Consider the following 21,018-nt stretch of genomic DNA (forward strand, 5'->3'; position numbering starts at 1 on the left):
TATAGCCTATCAGAAGAAAATACTACAAGATCACACTACAAATCAATTATCAAACGTTTCTTGATGATCATGTATGTTGCTTAATACAGGCACAGACCTATACATATTAAATTATTGAAGAATTGTTTGATTAAAAAGGATTTAAATAAAAATGCAAACGTTCCAAGATGTTTCTTGTTTTTTATAGTATGTCATTGTTTCAGGTTGTTTCACATTAAAAATGAATGTAAGAAAAGTGTAAGAAAGCAATTGCATTCGAAATGAAAATCATATGCATAGGCCTATGCATAATAATTTACTTTTAATGCTATAATTAAATGATAATACTTTTAACAATACGCTAAGAACGCTTAGTGTGAGGATGGACACATGTCATAAATGGTTTATGTTTCAATTTAGCTAATATGTTTTGACAGTGAGTGGGGAGGTTAGCCTCAGCCTCTATACATTATAGAAATTGGGATATTTAGACTTTGAATATTGTAAAATACACTAGTAGTAGGCCTATCCGGATTTGTCAGGTAAAACTGGAGTTAGAGCACTACCCGCTCTCCATCACAGGATTAAAGTGGTTAACAACAACATTAACAGTCTGGACTGACTCTTAAGTAATCAAAATGTTACACTTAGAATTACAACAATATGGCACCACTGAAAATATAGAAAAATAAGAAGGCAATCAAACCAAATGTGTAATTGATAAATATTTGACTTAATGTTTCCTTTAGTTGTCATCACTATTTTCTTTCTATTTAAATGTCGTACTTTTTACTCTCGTAGCCTATATTTGCCTTTATACCGCGAATGTCATCTTTTGAGTGTAGGCTATATAATGTCGGATGTCCATATATATTTTTCTTGAATCAAATAATAAAAACGTTACCAGCAGTCCATAAGGTTAACGCCCACTCCAGGGAAGCGGAAGATGGAGCAGTTGTTTCTTCTTGCCGTAAACTGTAGGCAAACGTCTGAACTCCATTTCGATGGCACATCTGCGGCAGATCTGCAGACATCATGGATTTTATGAACTCTCGCAGCAGTGAGAGATAACCAACCCGCCATGTAACGCTAACGCAAGACGGGAAAGCTGCACCGAACATTTAACAGACATGTGTTGATTCACGTTACTATGGCATACTGGTAAAGGTAAGGGTTTCATTTGTGACGGATACGATGCTTGTTGATGTTGTGGCTCTCGTTAGTTAAGCAAGGCTCGGAAGAAAATAGTTCCTTCGCTGGATAGCCGTCATTGGTCGTAGCAAACTCTTAAACATTATTATTTCAGGCCTACGTTATAACATTGGTAACGTAAATAAAAATAACCGTCTAACAGAATTATTGCTTCATTTGTGGTTTTATTGCTAAAATGTACCTTTAGCTAGATGCAGTAAAAGCGTGCCACTGCAGCATATAATACTCATGAGTGTGATGTTTTAAAGGTCCTTTGTTTATTGTTGTTGTGTAACGGTTGGCGCTAGCGGTTTCCTGTTGCCTTAACTGTGCGTGTGTGTGCGTCACGTGTGTCTGTTTCCAGGCTCCCCCCCCCCCCCCTCTCTCAAGGTGCTCCCCTGCCGGTGTGTGTCTCTGCTGCCATGGAGGTGGGCAGCCTCCCCGTGGAGCTGTGGAGGGTTATCTTGGCATATCTTCCGCTCCCTGACCTGGGTCGCTGCTGCCAGGTGTGCAGAGCCTGGAGGGAGCTCATCCTCTCCCTAGACAACACCCGCTGGAGACAGCTCTGCTTAGGCTGCTCTGAGTGCCGTCATCCCAACTGGCCCAGTCAGCCCCACCAGGAGCCCGCGTCCTGGAGAGATGCCCTGAAGCAGCACGCCCTGTCCACCCGTACCTGGACCCAAAATGGGCCAGAGCTCCAGTCCTCTGCCTGTCTCCACTTTTTCCGCCGCCGAAAAGACCGCAGGGTTTGGCATGTGGGTTCCGGATGCGAGTTTGAGACCCTTCGAGGGGCCCTCGCGGTGGTGGGGCCATATGACCGGGTAGTTCTCCACCCAGGGGTGTATGAGGAGCAGGCTGAGTTGGTGCTGAAGGTTCCTGTGGAGTTGGTTGGACTGGGTCGATTGGGTGAGGTGGCTCTCCTGGTGTGTATGGATCAGCAGTGCCCTACTGCCAGGCTGTGTAATCTGGTGTTCATGCCACCCTGGTTCTCCACTGTGGTCTACAAGGTAGGTAACAGCTTGTCATGCTGGTTTCTTGATACAAACATTTCACATCTAGAGTTTAAGCACGCTGTGGGATGAATGCTGAGGGTTTCACATTTCTGATTAGAATATGTCTGCTCACTTTCAAATTATTTTCTTTCTGTCTTGCTGAATCTGTCTCACTCCAGTAATCTTTCTCTCCTTGCTTTGCTTCAGACCTCATGGGGTCACGTCCAACTAGATAACTGCAACTTTGAGGGGGCTCAGTTGCAAGTCCGTGGCCCGGGATCCTGCCAGGCTCGCTTCTGCTCCTTCTCGCAAGGCAGCTCGGCTCACTTGCTGGGTGTTGTCCTCAGTTTGATGGACAGCTGTGACTTTTCGGGTAGTGACACAGCTTCTGTGACTGTTGAAGGTCCTCCAGTGTCCGAAAGGAACTGGGCTTGTAAACACTTGGTTGCCCTGGCCAGGACGTTCCCATCATGTGGCGTATCTGGGAGTAACAGCCCTCCCAGTGGCCCTCTGCCTGGTTCCACTGGTGGGAATCAACCCCCAGGTTCAAATGTTAAAAAGGAGCTTGTGAGCATAGAAGACTGGCAGAGGAGGAATGGAGTAGACACAGCCTGTCAGGGCACAGTGATTGAAAGCTGGAGTGATGGAGATCGCAGTGAGGGAGAGGAGGAGAATCAAGATGGAGGAGGAATAAACAACACCAAAAAAACACTCAAATTGGATTACAAAATCCCTTGTGACCATCATGGCCTATCCCATTTGCTCAGGCCCCGGCCAGATGGCTCTATGCCTCTTGTCTCCTCTCCGGATCCACCATCTTTGGCCCCTGAACCCCTCACCTTTCAGCAGGAACTAGACAGGGACCCAGAGGCTCAGATGTTGGCTGCCTCCACCCTTGGCTGTTTCCTCAGACGCTGCCTCTTCAGGGAAGGGAAGGGTGGCGTGCACGTGTCTAATTACGGGCAAGCTCGTCTGGAGGGCAATGTTTTCCGTGGGCTGAATTATGCTGTCCGCTGCATCCAGAACTCAACAGTAAATACATTTATCATGTCTTTTAAAATAACCAAACATCTCTTGAATGTATCTTAACATATCTAAATGTAATTAGTTCAATGGCTTTTACAGGCTGCATACATTTTTTGAGATGAGTATCAAGTTAAGGAAGTAGCTCAGATCATGAGTAATTAAGCAGCAGTTTCCTATTTAAGTGTTACTTGAGCTACCTGTCTTTCTCTCTTACCTCCTTCAGATAGTGATGCTGAGAAATGAAGTGTGTGAGTGCCGAGCATCAGGTATTTTCCTGCGCCTCTCTGCTCAGGGCCTCATCGCCGAAAACAATATCCATTCTAATGGGGAGGCGGGGCTGGACATACGAAAAGGCGCTAACCCCATCATTCTGGTAACCTATGGTGCTCTTTTGAAGTAAAAGGAACACACACTAATACTCACATTAGACAACAAAAATCTTATCACCAACTTTAGAGCTTGCATACTGTCAAATAATCGATAGCTGATTATTGCAAACAAAGATGTGTCCGTATAATAAAATGAATGCTGAGTTGATATTTATAAACAGTGCTCATATGGTTTAACATTAGAAGGTATGCATCAAAACAGCTCTTGGTTTTTACAGTCTTTTTAAACGACGCATGCTTTCTTTCATTCCACAGTGCAACAGAATACATAGTGGCTTGCGTTCAGGGGTTGTTGTCCTTGGCAATGGGAAAGGTTCAATTCGGAGCAACCAGATCTATAACAACAAGGAGGCAGGCGTGTATATTCTCTTCAGCGGTAATCCTGTGGTCAGGTAGGTGGGATTTCACAAACATATAACTTTAACGAAGGAATGTGTAGACCCTGCCATTACCATTTTGTGGGTGTTTCTCATGATTCATACTAGCTCTCCCTTCAAATGCTACACTTCTGCTGTTGTATGGCCTGATAATGCAACTTCACAATCTCTAGGACTACTGCAGTGCAGCGATTTATATTTTGCTGCTATACATAACCTAGCATTTTGCAGTAGAAATGGTTGTATAAGCAGTCCTCATGCCAGGGGTGCAGTTGCTTACATAAACGATCAAGCCTAACCTAGTGTTTCTGCATAGACTACTACATCAAGTCTAAACTCTGTCCTGTACAACTCGTATTCTCTTGTCCCTTTCTCTGATTTAGTGGGAATCACATCTTCCAGGGCCAGGCAGCAGGGATTGCTATAAACGAGAATGGCAGAGGCATGATAACAGGTGATTACATTTCACATAAGAAAACCGATTTGGTTCTTCATTTCATTTCCGATTGTATGTGCCAGCCAAAGCACCATTGGTGGTTATTTAAAGCATTTTCATACATTTTAACTACAGAGAATGTCATCAAAGAAAACCAGTGGGGGGGTGTGGACATCCGCAGAGGAGGTGACCCCATCCTTAAGAACAACTACATCTGTTATGGCTACTCAGATGGCGTGGTGGTGGGAGAGAGAGGCCGCGGCCTTATTGAGGGAAACCATGTCTACAGTAAGTAAATCCAGCCTGATGATGATGCATCATTAATGTACCTTGACATAATAGCTCACCTCATGTCTCCTCTTTCTTCAGGTAACAAAGGCTGTGGTGTGTGGGTGATGTCGTCCAGTCTCCCTCAGCTGCTGGGAAACTTCATCACCCATAACTGTATGTACGGGCTGGCCGTGTTCTGCAGGAAAGACCCAGAGAACATGGAGGGCAACTGGCCAGGGCAGGAAGGGATTGGTGGAGAAGCAGGCAGTGGGGAGAGGAGGGGGGTAGAAGGAGAAAGGAGAGAAGGGCAGGAGAACCTAAATGAGGAGGGGGAGCTGTTTGCATGGGAGAGTGATCTGGACAGTGAGGACGAGCGCCACTCTGCCCGCCGTGCCATCAGTGTGGCCCTGGTGGAGAGCAACTGCATGAGCTACAATGGAGGTATTTATAAACCTGTTGAGCCTAACCAAGTGTCAAGTTTACTCACTTCCTGTTTCTCATGTTCTCTCCATCTTTGCATGTATCTGTAGCAGTTGGTCTGTACGTGAAGAGCAGTGAGCCCCTGAATGTTTTTGCTAATCTGGTAAACGGTAACCGTGGCACTGGCATAGCCGTGCTTCAGAGCAGTCAGCTGACCCGACTGGTTACAAACTGCATCCTTGAAAATGGTCGAGGTGGTATTACGGTCGAGAAGGACTGCAGGGTGGAGCTTCGCGGTAACGGCATCTATAAAAACTGTGGCCATGGTGTCAGTTTCTGCGGCAACGGGCAGATTTTGGAGAATGATGTTGTTGGAAACCGGGGATACGGGATCCAGGTTTTGGGCGGTGCTGACATCAAGGTGAGATGGACTGAGACTCTGTCACAGTTTCTTAATTAAATATTTACACATCACTTATTTACCTTCAATTGGTTTTCAAATGTTTATCTTTAGGTGATGCGCAATCGTGTCCAGCCAGCACAGGGCTGTGGAGTGGCTGTGCTAGGGCCAGTAAAAGGTGTTGTCCATGACAACGTCTTGTTCCAGGGCCACCCTGGCAACAAGAAGGAACTTCTTCATATGGATGCTGCCAATGAGAACTGTGTGTTGCGCAACAACAGTGTTCTCAGGCACAATCACAGGTAACTAGGCAACCGAAAGTGCCAGAGATTTAGACCCGCAGATGTAGTTGTCTATCCTCTTTTTCCTGTCAGACGATATTTGTGTCACATTGATGTGAAATATCACCTCGATCTGCAGCTTCCCTTTGCTTAACTGAGCTTTAGAAAGATATTAAGCACCTCTTTACTGCTTTGGTTTACATAAATTGTCCTCAAGGGGTCATTTTGTGCCAAAGGCAGCGGTTTTCAATTACAAAAGTCCTAAAAACTCCTGCACACGTCCAAATTGCCTGAACAAACAAGCTGGTAAACATAGTGAAGCATTTACCAGCTAAAGACAAAGACTTGTTAGGTACAGAAACAGAGCTACACAAAGTTAAAATTGGACTTATACTTGCCAGGTGGACAGAACACATGTTGCCCTGTAAATACTGAATGTCTAGGTTAGGAACTGTTTACATATTATCTTAAAAAGTGGTATGGCAATGTTATGTTCAAAGCTTCAGACCACAATGGGGTTAAAAAGTAATAATCGCTGGTTTAAGATCTGCTCTGCTCCAGATTTGGTATAAATATATTGTCTTGAAAAGTAAAATTCACCTCTTACTTTTTATCTATGCATTTTGTAGCTGTACTTCTGCTCCTCCCTGGGTTTTGGAAAACCCTCCACCTCGCCCACTGGCCAGCTCACCTTCTGCTCTCTCCTCGTCCCAATATCCCTCCAGACTTGGAATTTCCATGACGACCAGGATCAGCGCCACTGTAGAAAGTGGTTGCCACAATGGCAGCATGTTCTGCTCCATCCTGTGAAAGCACTTAGAAACCAATATGGACTTGTGTTTGTTGTACATTTGAAGCCTCCTCAGAGAAGACATTTTCAAAAAGACGCCCTCTTGTTGAGGTCTAGTAAAGATGTTCCGAGTATAACCACTTAAGGGGCAATCCCCCTTCCAGTACGTTGAGGTGTCACCACATTTTGTAAATCTGAAAGAAGATTTGTATAACTTAATGATCATGTTTGAGCATTTATCATTGATACATCATCACAGGTAGACTCTTGAAATGAAGTTGCAGTAACACACATTCAGGCATTATCATCTTCAAAGCTTTAACTTAATTATGTTCTTTAACATTGATATTCATGTGCAGACCTGCTGTAGACTTTGTCCGTTTGCTTCTGAGACTCACTGTTTGGGAAGTGCACATTTTTATAAATCCTAGCAGTAGTCAAAGGTTTCAGAGATGCCAGCTTCAACCATGCTGCAAAGTAAAGCTGTGCCTTGTTTGACTTTGTATTCAATCAACGATTGTAGCTAGGTAATGAGTTGTCATAGTGTGAGTGTTTATGCAAAGATGAAAAAACAAAGCCAAACTCAAGCTTCTGACTCTTGCACATGGCTGTTTCCTGGTCAGTCTGTGTTTTTGTATCATATCATCAATGTTTTTCAAATGTGATCAGCTTTCTTTGACTTGATAGAATTCACTGAGACGGGACCCGTTTTCCCTCTAGATACCATTGACACGCTGCACAGTGACAACCACACAGACTTGCCTGGTAAAAGGCAGTTTTAGAAGGAAAAATGATCAACAGTGTGCAATATGTGCTGTCTAAAATTGTGCCTATATGTTTTTACTGTCTACGCTAGATGTTTTCTGTCATCTAGAATTTGTTTACAGCTCATTCCTCTGCTTTTTTGTATCTTGCACAGTAAGCAATAAGTAAAGATATCATGTACAACTCAAGAGGTCACCACTTTATTTGTCTACAAAATAAACAGTTATTGTTTGTGACATTTCCAATTATTATTGTCCTCCCTCTCTTTTCAAAGTGTTCTTGATCTTTAGTGCAATTTCTTGCGTTTCGGTCTCTCCATGAACTGCTCATATTTAACCAGAGGTAGAACAAGAGCAGCCTGCCTGTTTGTGTCTCGCACCCCATCCTCCTCAGCCTTCACCCGGGGCAACTTAATTAGAGTCAGTCCCATTGACTTTGCAACGTCAATCATCCTATAAGAAAACACAAAAACACCTGTTACCATTATACTTGCAGAGTTCTGGTTATGCCCCTCATACGGGCAGTTATTAAACAAACTAACATTAAGTTATATTAATATTTGATTGAATGCACTGGTCTTACACATTGTATCACAAGGAGTTACACATACAAAGTAAAACACATTTTCTTATTATGCAGTTTCTTATACAAATACAGGCTATTCCCTTTTTCCCCCCCTTACCTGGCCTCGGTGATTGCCAGGTCACGGTGGAGTAATGTGATGTCACAGGTCATGTGACTCATGTGCAGCAGCAGGGCCAGGGAGTAAGCTGCTAGTTTGGAACGCATTGATGATGACACAACGTTCTGGACCCTAAAAGAATGATAAAGGTTGAAAAAGTGAAATCTTGAGATTTTTTTATTTTTTTCAATAAAATCAGTGCAACAAGAATGGTCTAAGTGACATCTTGGTTTAAAATGGTGCATCAAGAGAGAAAAATCAGTCCTTGCAGATATAAAACATGACATAAGTTCCATCATACCTGCCATTGTTAAAACTCTCCACAGTGAATGTTTTAAACAGTTTGCTCTGAATGTTGCGAGGACAGCCTTCCTCCTGCCCGACTGTATACGTAAACAGAAGTAACAATTAGTTTGTGAACCATAGACATGCATAGGATCACTTTTAACTCTGAAAAAAGGCAAAAATCGAACTCACACTTGCGGGTGATGCTCCGCTGCCGTGCCAGATTGAGGAGCAAAGAAAGGTAAAAGGCACATCGAGATATTTTATCTCTGGCTTCACCAACAGATGGCAGGTTCTCCAGGTGCTTCACAACAGACAAGCACCTTAAATCAAAAGTGAAAGTTCAAACAAAAGTTAGTAGATGGAAGAAAACAACATTAAACTTCAAAAAGAAAGAAATCAAGCGTGAGCTCTTTATCCCCCTACCCTCCATCATCTCTCATCTTCTTCAGCTCCTCAGGGGTAAGTGATGCCATCTTGGTTCCAGCCTGCCCCAAAGATGCAAACTCTACTGGACTCAGGACTGTGGAAATCAATTAAGGATGACCCAAACAAACAAACAAACAAACTCAGCTGCAGCTTGTACCTCCAAATATATGATCTGTTCTACCATCTACAATTAATGCATTCACTTGTTGACACAGAATAAAGGATACAATCATCAAATAGGTAAACGTCCTCAGGTCTGTCAGCGCCTGCATTGCAAGGAGGCAGGTGGAAAGCCAGTTCTCCTTGGGCCTCTGTCTCAGCCACTTCCTGTTGGAGAGCTGGGTGGAGACGAAAAAATGATGATATTATTCACACAGGAACAGAAGACTACTCAAGCAACTAGATCATTAGGGTTAACAAAGCTTCTTTTCAGAATTAACCAACAACTCTTTGAGATATTTTCATGATCAAATGACTAGTTTATGATTTGGTCATACTACTGACTTCTATATTCATGAGGCAATGTAGCTTACCTTCCAGACCCTTTTGGTCGATCACAGTGTTAGCAGCCTTGGCCACAGCTTGCTGCAGAGTATCACTGCCCACCTGATTGAGCCTGCGGGAGCTCAGCGCTCTCTTCTGTTTGTTGGTGCCAAACGCCTCTATTAAAGAGTCAACCTTGAGAGAAATTAAAGATAAGATTATTAAATAAGAGTTCATTCTTATCTGAGCTAAGTCTTCTATTATACAAATCGTTGTACCTTATCTCTGTAGGTCTGAGTAGGGTCCTGGGTTTTTGCAGACTCTTCAATCTCTCCTGGTATAACAGGTTGCATGTTGAAGAGCTCAGCACAGTGCACCTCCATGTGCATGGTCTCCTTGTTTAACACTCCTACATAATATCTGAAAAAACACCCAAGCATCACACTTTATAGTTGTCTTCACACTTGCCAAAATGTGACACAATAAATGACATTTACATACTTGCAAAGGTTGTTGCATTTCAAAGACCCTGCTCCAAAGTTATTTCCAACATAGGACAGTCTGTCTGATTCAGCAGCCTAGACAGGAAAAAAGGCAACAGTCATTAGAGTACTTTAAGTAGCACAAAGTAAACGAAAACATCAATAAGGTTGAGAGAGTTCATCTTTCTTACCATTATCCGCCTGCTCTTTTTCCTGGGGTTAGTCTCATCTGCGTTCTTATACATCGTGAAACCCAGTTTTTCTGCATTTTGGACGTTGCCGTTTGAAAAGCGAACTATGAGAAGGAAAAACATAACGAGGACCTTGTCAAGACATGTGTTTCATAGCACCATAACACATTTGGGATGATCATTAATGCAAACAGCAACTGACAAGATAAAAGTAGTTCATAAAGATTTGATTTTTTTTACTGTGGTTACTACAGTGGAATGTTACTTTTGCACGCATTTGCAGTCACTCTAGCAAACACAACACTATTCTTTAACAACTAGCTCTGGTGCTAGCACCCACGTGTGCAATATAAACGCGTGTTTAAAATAGAGACGATAAGAACAACCCAGCATTTAGTGGCGGGGTTACAACTAGAATATTCTTCTAACTCGATTAAACAACCAACAAATATCGGACAGTCACCAATAATAGCTTTGTCGGAGTCTCTCTCCTCTTCACAACACACCAACGAGCAGGAGGCAGCCATAGTTGTTATCATGTGTTTGACGCAAGATGTTTCACTCCTGTTTACTTCCGTGTTCACCAAGAACCTCGTTCAGCCCAAAGTATGTGTAGTTAAACAAAAACAATACCCACTTTTACCAGAAGCAACATTGAAGTTATGAACATAATTAATTTGTTCAATTATTTTTATTTTAAATGACATCATATACAGTATTGTGCATTATTAGTACTTAAGTAATTGGACCTACTGTCTTACTTAACACAACACTTGACTGTTGAATTGCAACTTTTACGTCAGAAAAATATCTCAGTACTTCTTCCAGCCCTACTGAACCACATAGATTAGGAGACAATTAGCAGATGTTTTTAAATCATAGGGTAAAAGATTGACCATCTTGACACATATATGATCTTTGAACACGCAGGCTGCGACGCTGCAACAGCGACATCTTGTGGCAGCTCTTCACCTCGGCGAGGTCATAGGCAGTACAGCGCCACCCTGTGAGTCTGGATAGAAAAATCAGTCTGAGTGCATTACATTATTAAAAAATATAACAAGCATGTGGGACCCTGATAGTGATTGACAGTCAGTATGTTTCTCATTACCGGCTGTGTTATTACCTGACTTTCGCTCGGTGGATGACACTGACAGCCAGGTCCAGCTGCACGAGACCCACGGTCAGAGAGAGAGAGTGCACACCACTGGCTGCTTTCGCCTCCGCTAAACCATTCAAAGCGAGGAAACTGTGACCCCGCAGGGGAAGTGGGATGTAGCAGCAGAAATGCCTCCCAGCTAACGGTTTTTGATGGAGAAAAAGCTGCTTCGATACAGACAAGCGGTCCAGCCTGGTGACTGTACGCTACTGCTTCAGTTGTAGCTAGCAGGCAATTTGCTGGTCAGCTGCCAGCTAACTTTAGCCTTGTGTGTTTCCTCGCCAGGGCCTCTTGTTTCGGCTTCTTGTTAACGGTTCCTACGCTTCGGGAAATTCAAGGTAATGTTAGTTAACTTCCATGTCTGTCTTAGCTCGCCGTCATAACAGTAGCTAATGATATGCTAGTGTAGCTAGTAACTTTAACCAACGTAAGCTAATTACACTACTATTTACACTCTGAAGCTATGCTCTGTAAAGTTAGCTGCTGTGTTGTCATTGTGTGTATCACTTTAACCTCACACCATAAGCACCCGTAAACATCAACACTAGGTATTACTAAGTTATTTTACAGCATTTTGATTAACTGCAAGGATTTTTAACTGTTCACTGTTAAACATTGCCCTCAGTGCACGTTAATTAACATCATTATTGGAATAGCTGTAGGCCCTCTATATCTGTAAAGACCACCGAATAACGACTTTTTTTTTTTTTTTGCTAAACACTTTATCATCACTTCCTCAAATACAGCTGGCCAAATCTGGCCCCAACTTTACTTCCCTCCATCCTGTAGATACCCGGCCACTATATCATAAACACTCCCTAAAGCTACAACCCATTTTCATTATAGGTTCATTTTGTGGATAGTAACCCAAATAATCAGAGATCATTAGGTCCTAAAATAACTGATAATAAGGAGGGGAAAAAGCTCAGATTTGTAAAAGGTGATTTTTTTTATGATCACTTAACTACACATTTGAGGATTTAGCAGCAATTGTTTTCGCATTTCTTTTGTCGACTAAAGATTTAAGTAATTTCGATAAACTGTTGTTATTGTTATGTTGATCACGAATGTTGCAAATCAAGTGACATGATTTGCCTCTCCCCGTTCTTCTATATTCAACTTCACCTGCCTCTGTCTTTAGGGCCATGGATTTCCCAGGTCACTTTGATCAGATCTTCCAGCAGCTCAACTATCAGCGTGTCCACGGTCAGCTGTGCGACTGTGTCATCGTGGTGGGCAGCAGACACTTTAAGGCCCACCGCTCTGTGCTGGCAGCCTGCAGCACCCACTTCAGAGCCCTGTTTACAGTGGCAGAGGGAGATGCAAGCATGAACATGATCCAGCTGGACAGCGAGGTGAGAATCTTAATGACATTGTGTTAAAGAAGGCATTCATTACATTTCTGTTTGTACTCTTGAGAATGGAGGGTTATTCTAATCCATAATGGGAATTGATGAGCTTCAAATGATAAAAACAAGGATAGTCCGACTCCAAACTCGGTTTCTGCCACTGTTTTGAAGTAACTTCCTGTATACTTGCAGGTGGTTACAGCTGAAGCTTTCGCTGCTCTGGTGGACATGATGTACACCTCAACGCTGATGTTAGGGGAGAGTAACGTCATGGATATCCTGCTTGCAGCCTCACATCTGCACCTAAACAATGTAGTAAAGGCCTGCAAACACTACCTGACCACACGTACCCTTCCCATGTCCCCCACACCCGACAGAACCGCCCATCACCACCCTCAGCAGGAGCAGCAGAGGCACAGGCAGCAGCAGCAGCAGCAGCAGCAGCAGCAGCAGCAGCAGCAGCAGCAGCAGCAGCAGGTAGCAGATTTAGCAGCTAATGCTAACCTCGCAAACGCTGCCACGTCAAAGTTGCAGCGCTCTTTCCTCCTGCAGCAGCTTGGGCTGAGCTTAGTAAGCTCTGCTTTGGGTGGGATGGAGGAGGACAGAGTTGGAAATGGAGTTGGCAATAGAGTGGGCGAACAGAGGGCCTCCTTCCCTATCCGACGCTTCCACAAACGCAAGCCCCCCATGGCCCTGGGCCTGTCAGAGGAGAGGCCCAGGCAGAGGCAGCGTCCCTCTGGGCCTAACCTGGGGATGTTAGGAGAAGAAGGGATGAACGCAGAGCGAGAAGAAGGAGGGCTTCTCTCCCCGGACTCCCACAAGATGGGGGATGAATCCAAATTGGATGGGGCAATGACCGGGCTAGTAGGGGTGTCCCAAGATGATCCACAAATGCCCAGCCAGTCGGACAGTGGACATTGTGAGGGGGAGGACTTGGGGAAAATGCAGGGAGGGGTGAGGAAGGAGGAGGACATGGAAGAGCAGGAGCACCAGGTCAACAGAGCAGGGGTGAAGATCAAATCAGGGACCGACGAAGAACGGGAACAGAAGGTCAGTGTTGACTTGATTTGCAGTTGTTGTGACAAAGTAAGTTATTCTTATTAGGCCTAATGCAACAACATTATATTTATATCCTTGTTTGTTGATACAAAAAACAACATATACACAACTACGGTGTAATTATCCAATGTATGAATCGCAGGTTCCTCAACAGTGTAATGTTCAAGACATAAATAAAAAGTCGAGCATATGTTTGATATAAAATATATACATTTCTATATATAAGGATGCATACTACCCAGGAGTAAAAAGAAGAATTTGACATTGCATATCTCAAGGTTATGCTATTTGAAATCAACAGAGAGTGTCATTGGTCTTACAGGGGAACCCAAAACAAGTTGGAATATAAAAAAGTGTCTGCAGCTATACTATAATATTAATACAGCAGTGTCAAGTAGATTAGACGACTGGTTCTCAAGGAAAATCAAAGGACAAACTTACACAGAGACTCCTTTCAATTTAGTTAAATATTTAGTCTACGCTGAATGTGAAAAGCTTTCTTAAATCACTCGAACAGACGTTTTACATATGTATAAAGAAATCATGCTACTCTAGTTCGGCTGCTGTCTAAAATATGTCACTCTGCTTTGGCCTGTGAGGAAACTCTTCTTTTGCTTCACACAGGTGGTGGTTAAACAGGAACCGCTAAGTTCGCCCGAGCCGACTGATGAAACTAGCGACGTGCCGTCCCAGGCTGAGCCCGGCGGCCAGGAGGAGAAGGCGGAGCTGAGCCCAGAGAGCAGCGACCGCAGCTTCACCTCTGAACCCCTCACCAGCTCCGACTCTCTGCTCCTCAAGAGCAGCATGGGAGGGGACAGCGGAGTTGGAGGAGATTTTGGGTGTAGTAGTGGACTGGGTGGAAAAACTGGTTTTAGTATTTCTAGCTTCCTCAGCCCTAAAGTTTTTGGAAGTGTCGGGTCGGGGTTGGTTTCTAGAGAGGATGGCCTCCCCAACACAACTACTGGCGATGCAGTAGCACATCACTTCCTGCTCAGACAGGATGCAGCTGGGACATCTAGCTCCGCCTCTTCCTCCCTTCTGAAGGGCGGTCCACTCGGGGGCGAAAGTCGGAACGGTTTTGGAGACAACCTCCAAGCAGATTCTCTGTTCCTCCGCCCCCTGCATGATGGGTTAGGGAACCCCAGAGGAAGTGCCGGTGGGGGGCTGGGAGGAGTGGATCCGTTTGGTCTGGACTTCCAGCGCTCTAGTCTTGGGCTTCACTCCCTGGGGCGACCGTCCCGAGGAGCGGGGGGGGCTTGTAACACTGCGCTTAATTATCCAGGTTACAGACGCATCGCTCCGAAAATGTCCAGCAGTATGGGAGGAGAAGAAGGTGGTGTTCTCCAGGATGCTGCCTCTTCCTCCTCCAGCCTGGCAAGTCCTCTGCTTTTAAATGAGGGCGGGGGATATGAGATGAATAATGGCAGACCCGCCTCCCTCCTCCCTCAGCTAACCCGAGCTTCAGCAGACGTCCTGTCCAAGTGCAAGAAGGCTCTGTCGGAGCATAACGTGTTGGTGGTCGAGGGAGCGCGGAAATACGCCTGTAAGATCTGCTGCAAAACCTTCCTCACCCTGACAGACTGCAAGAAACACATCCGTGTGCACACAGGAGAGAAACCCTACGCATGTCTCAAGTGTGGGAAGCGCTTCAGCCAGTCCTCCCATCTATACAAGCACTGCAAGACCACCTGTCTGCGCTGGCAGAACAGTAACATGTCCAATGGCCTGCTGTAGGGCTGAGGACACTGCATTCAATCGGAGCCAGCGATAGGATTAAATACATTTGGAATCTATAATTGGCCAACTTTTAAGACTCCATAATATTGAGATTTTTCTGACTGCAAGAAAGGAGAAACCCACATTACGTTCAAGTTCTTGTAAACACGTATAGACTGTAGAAAGATAAGAGGGAGATGCAAAGGGGCAACATTTATCGCCGTGATTGCCTCATAGAAAACATAGATGAGGAATATACTCCCCTGTAATCATCAGTGCTTCATGAGGAGTGTCAGTACATGCAGCCCATGACTTTTATATTTATGTTTTGATTAGTGTATTATCCCCTGAACTAAGAATTGTATCTACATTAGGAGCCGGTCTCTTTGACTGAATTCACCATGTTGCACTGCCATGTTAGTAGAAACGCTAAGAACGGTCAAACCAAAGTTGGTTCGGAGAGAGTACCCGTTTTGTTTCACGCTGAAGTGGCACCTTGAATCAGATGACGCAAACGCACTAGTTGGAAAACAAAGAGTAGGCTGAGTGGTTGCAGGTGCTGTCTAACCATATTGTATTCTGAGATTATTGGGAACCTAATTTTTGACCAAATGGACGATGTTACTTGTTAATTAGTACACATCCAAGCAAGGAGAGTGAACCCCTCACAGAAGCAACACAAAGTCGTAATGCTTTGCAAACTCAACATTAGATGCCTCTAAATCCGACACAGTGGTCCAAGAAATTGAGATTTTATGTGATTGATATTATCGATCAGGACGGTAGAAACCCAAAAGAACAGTTTATCAATAGCTGAGAAATTATGTTTGTGCATACTCAACCACCACTATATTGTGCCAACGGTTTGACCTCTTTAGTGGCCTTTCAGTCCAAGCGCCTTTGAATCACAATCATCATAAGTCTGGCTGAGCTCAGTTAAAGTTGAGAATATGTCAGCTTCCACATAAGTCTGAGTTTTGGCAGAATGGAAATAATTGAATTGCTCTGTTAAACCAATTTTCGCTCAGCAACATTGCATTTTTTCTTTTTGAGGAACAATGAGGAAGTGAGATGTCCACTCACCATCTTGGCATACTCGTATTTGCACCTTATTTTGTGTTATGATGTGCAGGAGTTGCACTTTTGTCGACATTTTAAATGGCTTAAAATCTGGCATTCACTGAGTGGGAATGACCACAAAAGTTCTGGCTGTGGTCAGTTTACTGACCGTCCTCACATCAGACAAGGTTCCATGGACGCTGTTGTTTTGTGTTTGCAGTATGTGTGTTTATTAAAAAGGGTAATGAAGTAGTGCTGAGAGGCAGATCCGTCTGATGAAAACTGTTAACAGTTTGCTGAGGTCCACCACGTGCTGAAAGGGCTTTAGAAATGTAAATATTGCACTTTGTATGGGTTTCATCATTTTCCTCTTGAGGGGAGACAAGAAATGTCTGAAGATTTCAATATTGTGTTTAAGTTTGCTACTGTACTATATACGTGCTCTGTACATGTGTCTTTTTACATCTAATGTTGCATCTGTACAAAAGCACTTGGACAATTCATTATTTTCTTAAAACGAATATGTTAACTTGAATGTGTATTTATGTGAAAACGGAGCTGGATGGAGAGTGTCCGACTCGGCGTGTTCCTCTTTATACTAGCATTAGGATATGAAATGCAAAGTTCAGAAATTAACTTTAAATGGTAATCTGTTAATTGTTTCAAGTTAATTTCGGGAGGTATAGCTTTTTTTTTGTATGTAGCTGTATTTTAATGTCAACTTTAATGTCAACTTTAATGTCAACTTAATAAATGATGGTTTGGTGTGAGATTGAAAAAGAGTACATAGATGCTGAAAGTAATCTAAATGTGTAGCTCATAAATTATAAAATCCATTGGCCTTTTTCTTTGATTTATTTTGCTTGCTTTATGTGTAGAGCTGTATGTGTAGAGTGTAGGTGACGTATGTGTGTCACCTACACTTTAATTGCTTAATTTGCTAGTCAGCATCTTATCTTACTGTAGAGTCAATACACTGTTAGCCCGTACAACATGACAATTCTATTTGACCTTCATGAGATCACCTTGACATTTCACTTCAAAGATGAATTGCCTTAAATGATGTTTCACACTGTAAACACAAGCTGACCTACCATTCACCCTCTACATGTTGACATGAAACTAATAGCAAAGTCCTTGTAGCTTGGAAACAGAATTCAAAAGAATCCCTGAAGGTTAAACCTCTTGTCTTTTTATCTGTGTTCACTCCTGCATTCTGTAAGGAGGAATGTGCTGTGAGTCGTAACACAGTTGCCAGTTAAGGGTTATTGTGGTGCTGTCTTCTTTAGCTGCTGCATAAACAGTAAAAGGGACTACTGTATTAAAATGTTAAAATACATAAAAGGCCTAAATTGTTAATGAACGTCACTGCCTTATGCCCTCTAGCTTGAAAAGCTGGGCTTTTGTTGATATGCCAAATCTGATGTATATCTGTGTTTTTTTTTCAGTGTAACGATGAGAGGATTAAATGTTTGTCTCTTTACTGTTGAACGCTATGAAGAATGTACAGTATGTTCAGTTGTTGTATAGACTGAATAAAAAAACATTGAAATTCTGTTTTGTTGCAGTTGACATTTTTACATGTACAAGCTGACAGCACAAAGGAGTAAGATAGTCTTTAATATAACATTACATGTTCAGTTGACTGAAGATTTAAACAGAAGCAAATAAAGAAGCATACAATCACAAAGTTATAGTTTTTCGTTTGTCCTAAAAAATAATTAAGCACATGAGTTCAACTGATGGTCAAGTAGCTTGAGCGGACTTAGTTTCCTATCACAGTTTGAGTTCTTTGATCATTGGCTCGCCCCGCAGACCCAGCAGGAGGTTGTTCGCTGCCAGGGCGGACATGTTGTTACGGGTCGCATAAGAGGCACTAGCAATATGTGGGAGGATCACTGTGGGAGGAGAGAAAGAAAACAAATGATAGAAAGTCAGAATGTGGTGGTGGTGATAAGTTGGCAAAGATAGTGTCACTTGAAAACCAACCAAAATAGTGACAGTTGAAAAAAAAAAACAATTTTTAAGGCAGTTAAAGCACTAATAAGTCTGAGAGACTTACCACAGTTTTTGAGGGTGAACAGTGGGTGGCTGGTGGGCAGGGGCTCAGGAACAGTAACATCTAACCCCGCTCCTGCTATCTGCCCAGTGGACAGAGCCTCATACAGGTCTTCCTGGTTCACCACACCCCCTCTGACACAACATAGAAACCACGTTTATAGAAAGACAGGGAAAGCAAAGAGACTGTACTCTTGGTCAGATTAAGAAGAAAAAAGGATCCAGTATGTTGGTCGTTACATTAGCACAGTCTTTTTTCAAAGTCTAACAGAGATAAACACAAGATGAACCTTACAAATAATGATGAAGGTCATCTAAATAAGGTTATATAGGTTACTATATGTTCTCAAGAAGGATAAGGGTACCTGCTTGTGTTGATAAAGATGGAGGTGTTTTTCATCTTGGAGAAGAGGTCTTTGTTGCAGATCTCCTTCGTTTCCGGCGTTAAAGCACAGCACACAGACAGGAAATCTGACTGCTTGGCCAGCTCGTCAAAAGAGACTAGACCCAGGGAAAGTACCATTGATGTCATTAGAATAAAATCCTGAATGTCTAATTTCATGAATTACAAAAGACAGGCATGAGTATTTCTGAGATCAGCATGTGAGAGGTCTCTTAGACTAGCCAGCATAATAGAATGCTATTAAAGCCTTCACAATCCAACTTGTTGACAGTGTTTCTATTGTGCATTGTTTTTAGCAAAATAACATACTGGCATCGGATATTTTAGTATCCACAAACCTATAATGCTTACCATATTCTGCATTGATGACACTGGCCAGCTCAGGTCTAGGGGCTACGTCTGCGTAGATGAATTTCTTTACTTTGAAAGGCGCCAGACGCTCGGCGATAGCCACACCTTAGAGCACAAACGACATTTATGCATATGTGGGTTTGATGACAAAATGATGGGCATGTTGTGTGTGGTGTTTTATATACTGCATGCTCACCAATCCTCCCCAGACCCAGGATACCCACAGTGCTGCCGGCCAGCTCGTGTCCACACAGCCACAGAGTTCTCCATGTGCCCCAGCCACCACTGACACAAGAGAGAGAGAGACTTTGACCTCTGACCCTTGAAAAACTGTTGTTGATGTATACATGGATACATGGATACATTTGGGGTGTGTGAGTACGCAACATTACGTTTTGGCTTCATGTGTGGCCTCGATGAGCCTCCTGGAGGTGGTGAGCAGCAGAGCCACCGTCAGCTCAGCCACTGAGTCTGTCAGAACATCAGGGGTGTAACCCACACGGATCCCTCTGGGGAAAGGGCAAAACACACAAACGACACACAATGTTATACACGTATGTCACAAAGGGTTGGCAGACACAAGTTTGTAAGTGTTATTTTCATTGGTGTAACCTTGAAATCGAGAAATTGAATTAAACTTAATGTAGTCTCCATCTACTATGTCAGAACATCAATTTACAAACACTCAAACACATCTAGATTTTACACAGGTCTTATTTATCCTGACCTATGCTCACTACTTCCCAAACACATGTACCAATAATTGCACTAACCAGTAGTATTGTCAAATGCAGCCTTAAGATTTTTTTAAACGGAGAAGAATCACCTTTTTTTCAGCTCCTCCAAGGAGAGATGGTCAAAACCCACTGACATAGTACTGAGAACCTTCAGGTTTGGACCTGCAAGAGCACACCAATCATTTACACACATAAACACATGTAAATATGCTAATTGTGTTCAGACTTTCCTCAGACCTGCAGCATCCAACAACTCGGTATCGATCTTCTCCGTCAGCACGCAGACCAGACCAGCGACACCTTTGACCTTCTGCAGCAGCTCCTTCCTGGGCACGGGGACATCATCGGAGTCCCACAGCTCAAACTGCACCCTAGGAAAACAGAAATCATGACTGATTATACAAATCAAATGAATGTTTTTTTGTTGTTGGTGCAAAAAGTAATTAGTTGCTGAAGCTTCAGTTACAGTTCTCAAGCTATATCACATATACTGTAAATGATAGAGGCACATTTCTTTAACTCTGCTGCAGGGGAATACCCTTCAGGCTACCAGTCTTATCTGACTAACCTTAGGTCAAACATTAGCAGTCCTGTTTACTCAAAGTAAATGATGAACTTTACAAAGCAGAACATTAGCAAGTATCACAGTCAAATCAGCTACAATACACAATTACTTTGTCATATAGAATATTCTATAATAAAAACATTGATTTAAAGTGGTTAACAGGTCACCAGTACTCACTGTCCAGATTCACGGAGGATCTTCAGGCCCTCGGGTGGGATCTGTCGGGTGATATACACCCGTGGCAGGGTTGACATCTCCCTCTGCACCTTGCTTGTTAGACCTCCAGCCATATTCAAAGGAGTAAAAGCAACCTGCTGGAGCCGACGCAGTGCCATACGACTGCACCACATTGCAAGATGAGAGTGAATCTGTGGGCAGGTGTCTGAGAGATGACAGTGGTGCTTTGGAGAGCAGAGCCTGTTGTGTGTATCATTTGGCTGTAGTTCAAGGGGAGGTTCCTGTCTGTGTATTCAACCAATATGATAAGAGGGAGTGTGTCTCTAAATTCTGAAGTTGAAGAATACTGTCTGTCAGAAACCAAACACAAAATCACTGAGTCAAATATTTGAGCTGAGTCTGGTTTAAGTGTAAATAGGTCATTTCACTTCAGGCATAACAGAATTTAAAACACAGATTTATAAATAGAAATGTTCCTCTTGATCTCGCCCACCACACACACACATTTAGCAGACAC

At 43.2% G+C, this 21,018-nt stretch overlaps 4 protein-coding genes across 6 annotated transcripts; 2 read left to right on the forward strand and 2 right to left on the reverse strand.

Moving 5' to 3' along the window:
• The first annotated feature begins 923 nt into the window (after positions 1–923).
• On the forward strand, positions 924–7,561 carry fbxo10 (F-box protein 10). Its single transcript, XM_079668436.1, has 11 exons — positions 924–1,146; positions 1,535–2,177; positions 2,370–3,194; positions 3,412–3,561; positions 3,833–3,969; positions 4,338–4,408; positions 4,526–4,678; positions 4,760–5,101; positions 5,191–5,501; positions 5,595–5,782; positions 6,391–7,561. Exons 2-11 carry the CDS (start codon positions 1,593–1,595, stop codon positions 6,569–6,571), a joined length of 2,943 nt encoding a protein of 980 aa, XP_079524562.1. The 5' UTR covers positions 924–1,146; positions 1,535–1,592; the 3' UTR covers positions 6,572–7,561.
• Positions 7,495–11,125, reverse strand: polr1e (RNA polymerase I subunit E). Of its 2 annotated transcripts, XM_079668470.1 has the most exons (12): positions 10,995–11,125; positions 10,765–10,880; positions 9,869–9,972; positions 9,697–9,773; positions 9,474–9,615; positions 9,246–9,390; positions 8,940–9,050; positions 8,710–8,806; positions 8,476–8,606; positions 8,300–8,381; positions 7,999–8,130; positions 7,495–7,768 (listed from the first exon to the last, which is right to left on the reverse strand). In XM_079668470.1, exons 2-12 carry the CDS (start codon positions 10,820–10,822, stop codon positions 7,603–7,605), a joined length of 1,245 nt encoding a protein of 414 aa, XP_079524596.1. In that variant the 5' UTR covers positions 10,823–10,880; positions 10,995–11,125; the 3' UTR covers positions 7,495–7,602. The 2 variants fall into 2 exon arrangements, with proteins under 2 accessions (XP_079524596.1, XP_079524595.1); XM_079668469.1 differs by lacking the exons at positions 10,765–10,880; positions 10,995–11,125 and adding an exon at positions 10,332–10,703.
• Positions 11,113–17,765, forward strand: zbtb5 (zinc finger and BTB domain containing 5). Of its 2 annotated transcripts, XM_079668445.1 has the most exons (5): positions 11,113–11,228; positions 11,313–11,365; positions 12,169–12,382; positions 12,569–13,426; positions 14,060–17,765. In XM_079668445.1, exons 3-5 carry the CDS (start codon positions 12,173–12,175, stop codon positions 15,167–15,169), a joined length of 2,178 nt encoding a protein of 725 aa, XP_079524571.1. In that variant the 5' UTR covers positions 11,113–11,228; positions 11,313–11,365; positions 12,169–12,172; the 3' UTR covers positions 15,170–17,765. The 2 variants fall into 2 exon arrangements, with proteins under 2 accessions (XP_079524571.1, XP_079524572.1); XM_079668446.1 differs by lacking the exons at positions 11,113–11,228; positions 11,313–11,365 and having other exon boundaries at positions 12,251–12,382; positions 12,579–13,426.
• A 46-nt stretch (positions 17,766–17,811) lies between these two features.
• On the reverse strand, positions 17,812–20,747 carry grhprb (glyoxylate reductase/hydroxypyruvate reductase b). Its single transcript, XM_079668483.1, has 9 exons — positions 20,502–20,747; positions 19,997–20,130; positions 19,849–19,921; positions 19,415–19,531; positions 19,219–19,307; positions 19,023–19,127; positions 18,634–18,769; positions 18,273–18,403; positions 17,812–18,108 (listed from the first exon to the last, which is right to left on the reverse strand). Exons 1-9 carry the CDS (start codon positions 20,672–20,674, stop codon positions 17,987–17,989), a joined length of 1,080 nt encoding a protein of 359 aa, XP_079524609.1. The 5' UTR covers positions 20,675–20,747; the 3' UTR covers positions 17,812–17,986.
• Between the last annotated feature and the right edge of the window lie 271 nt (positions 20,748–21,018).

The sequence above is a fragment of the Notothenia rossii genome (genome assembly GCF_949606895.1).
Source record: "Notothenia rossii genome assembly, chromosome: 1".
In the NCBI taxonomy this organism is placed as follows: Eukaryota; Metazoa; Chordata; class Actinopteri; order Perciformes; family Nototheniidae; genus Notothenia; species Notothenia rossii.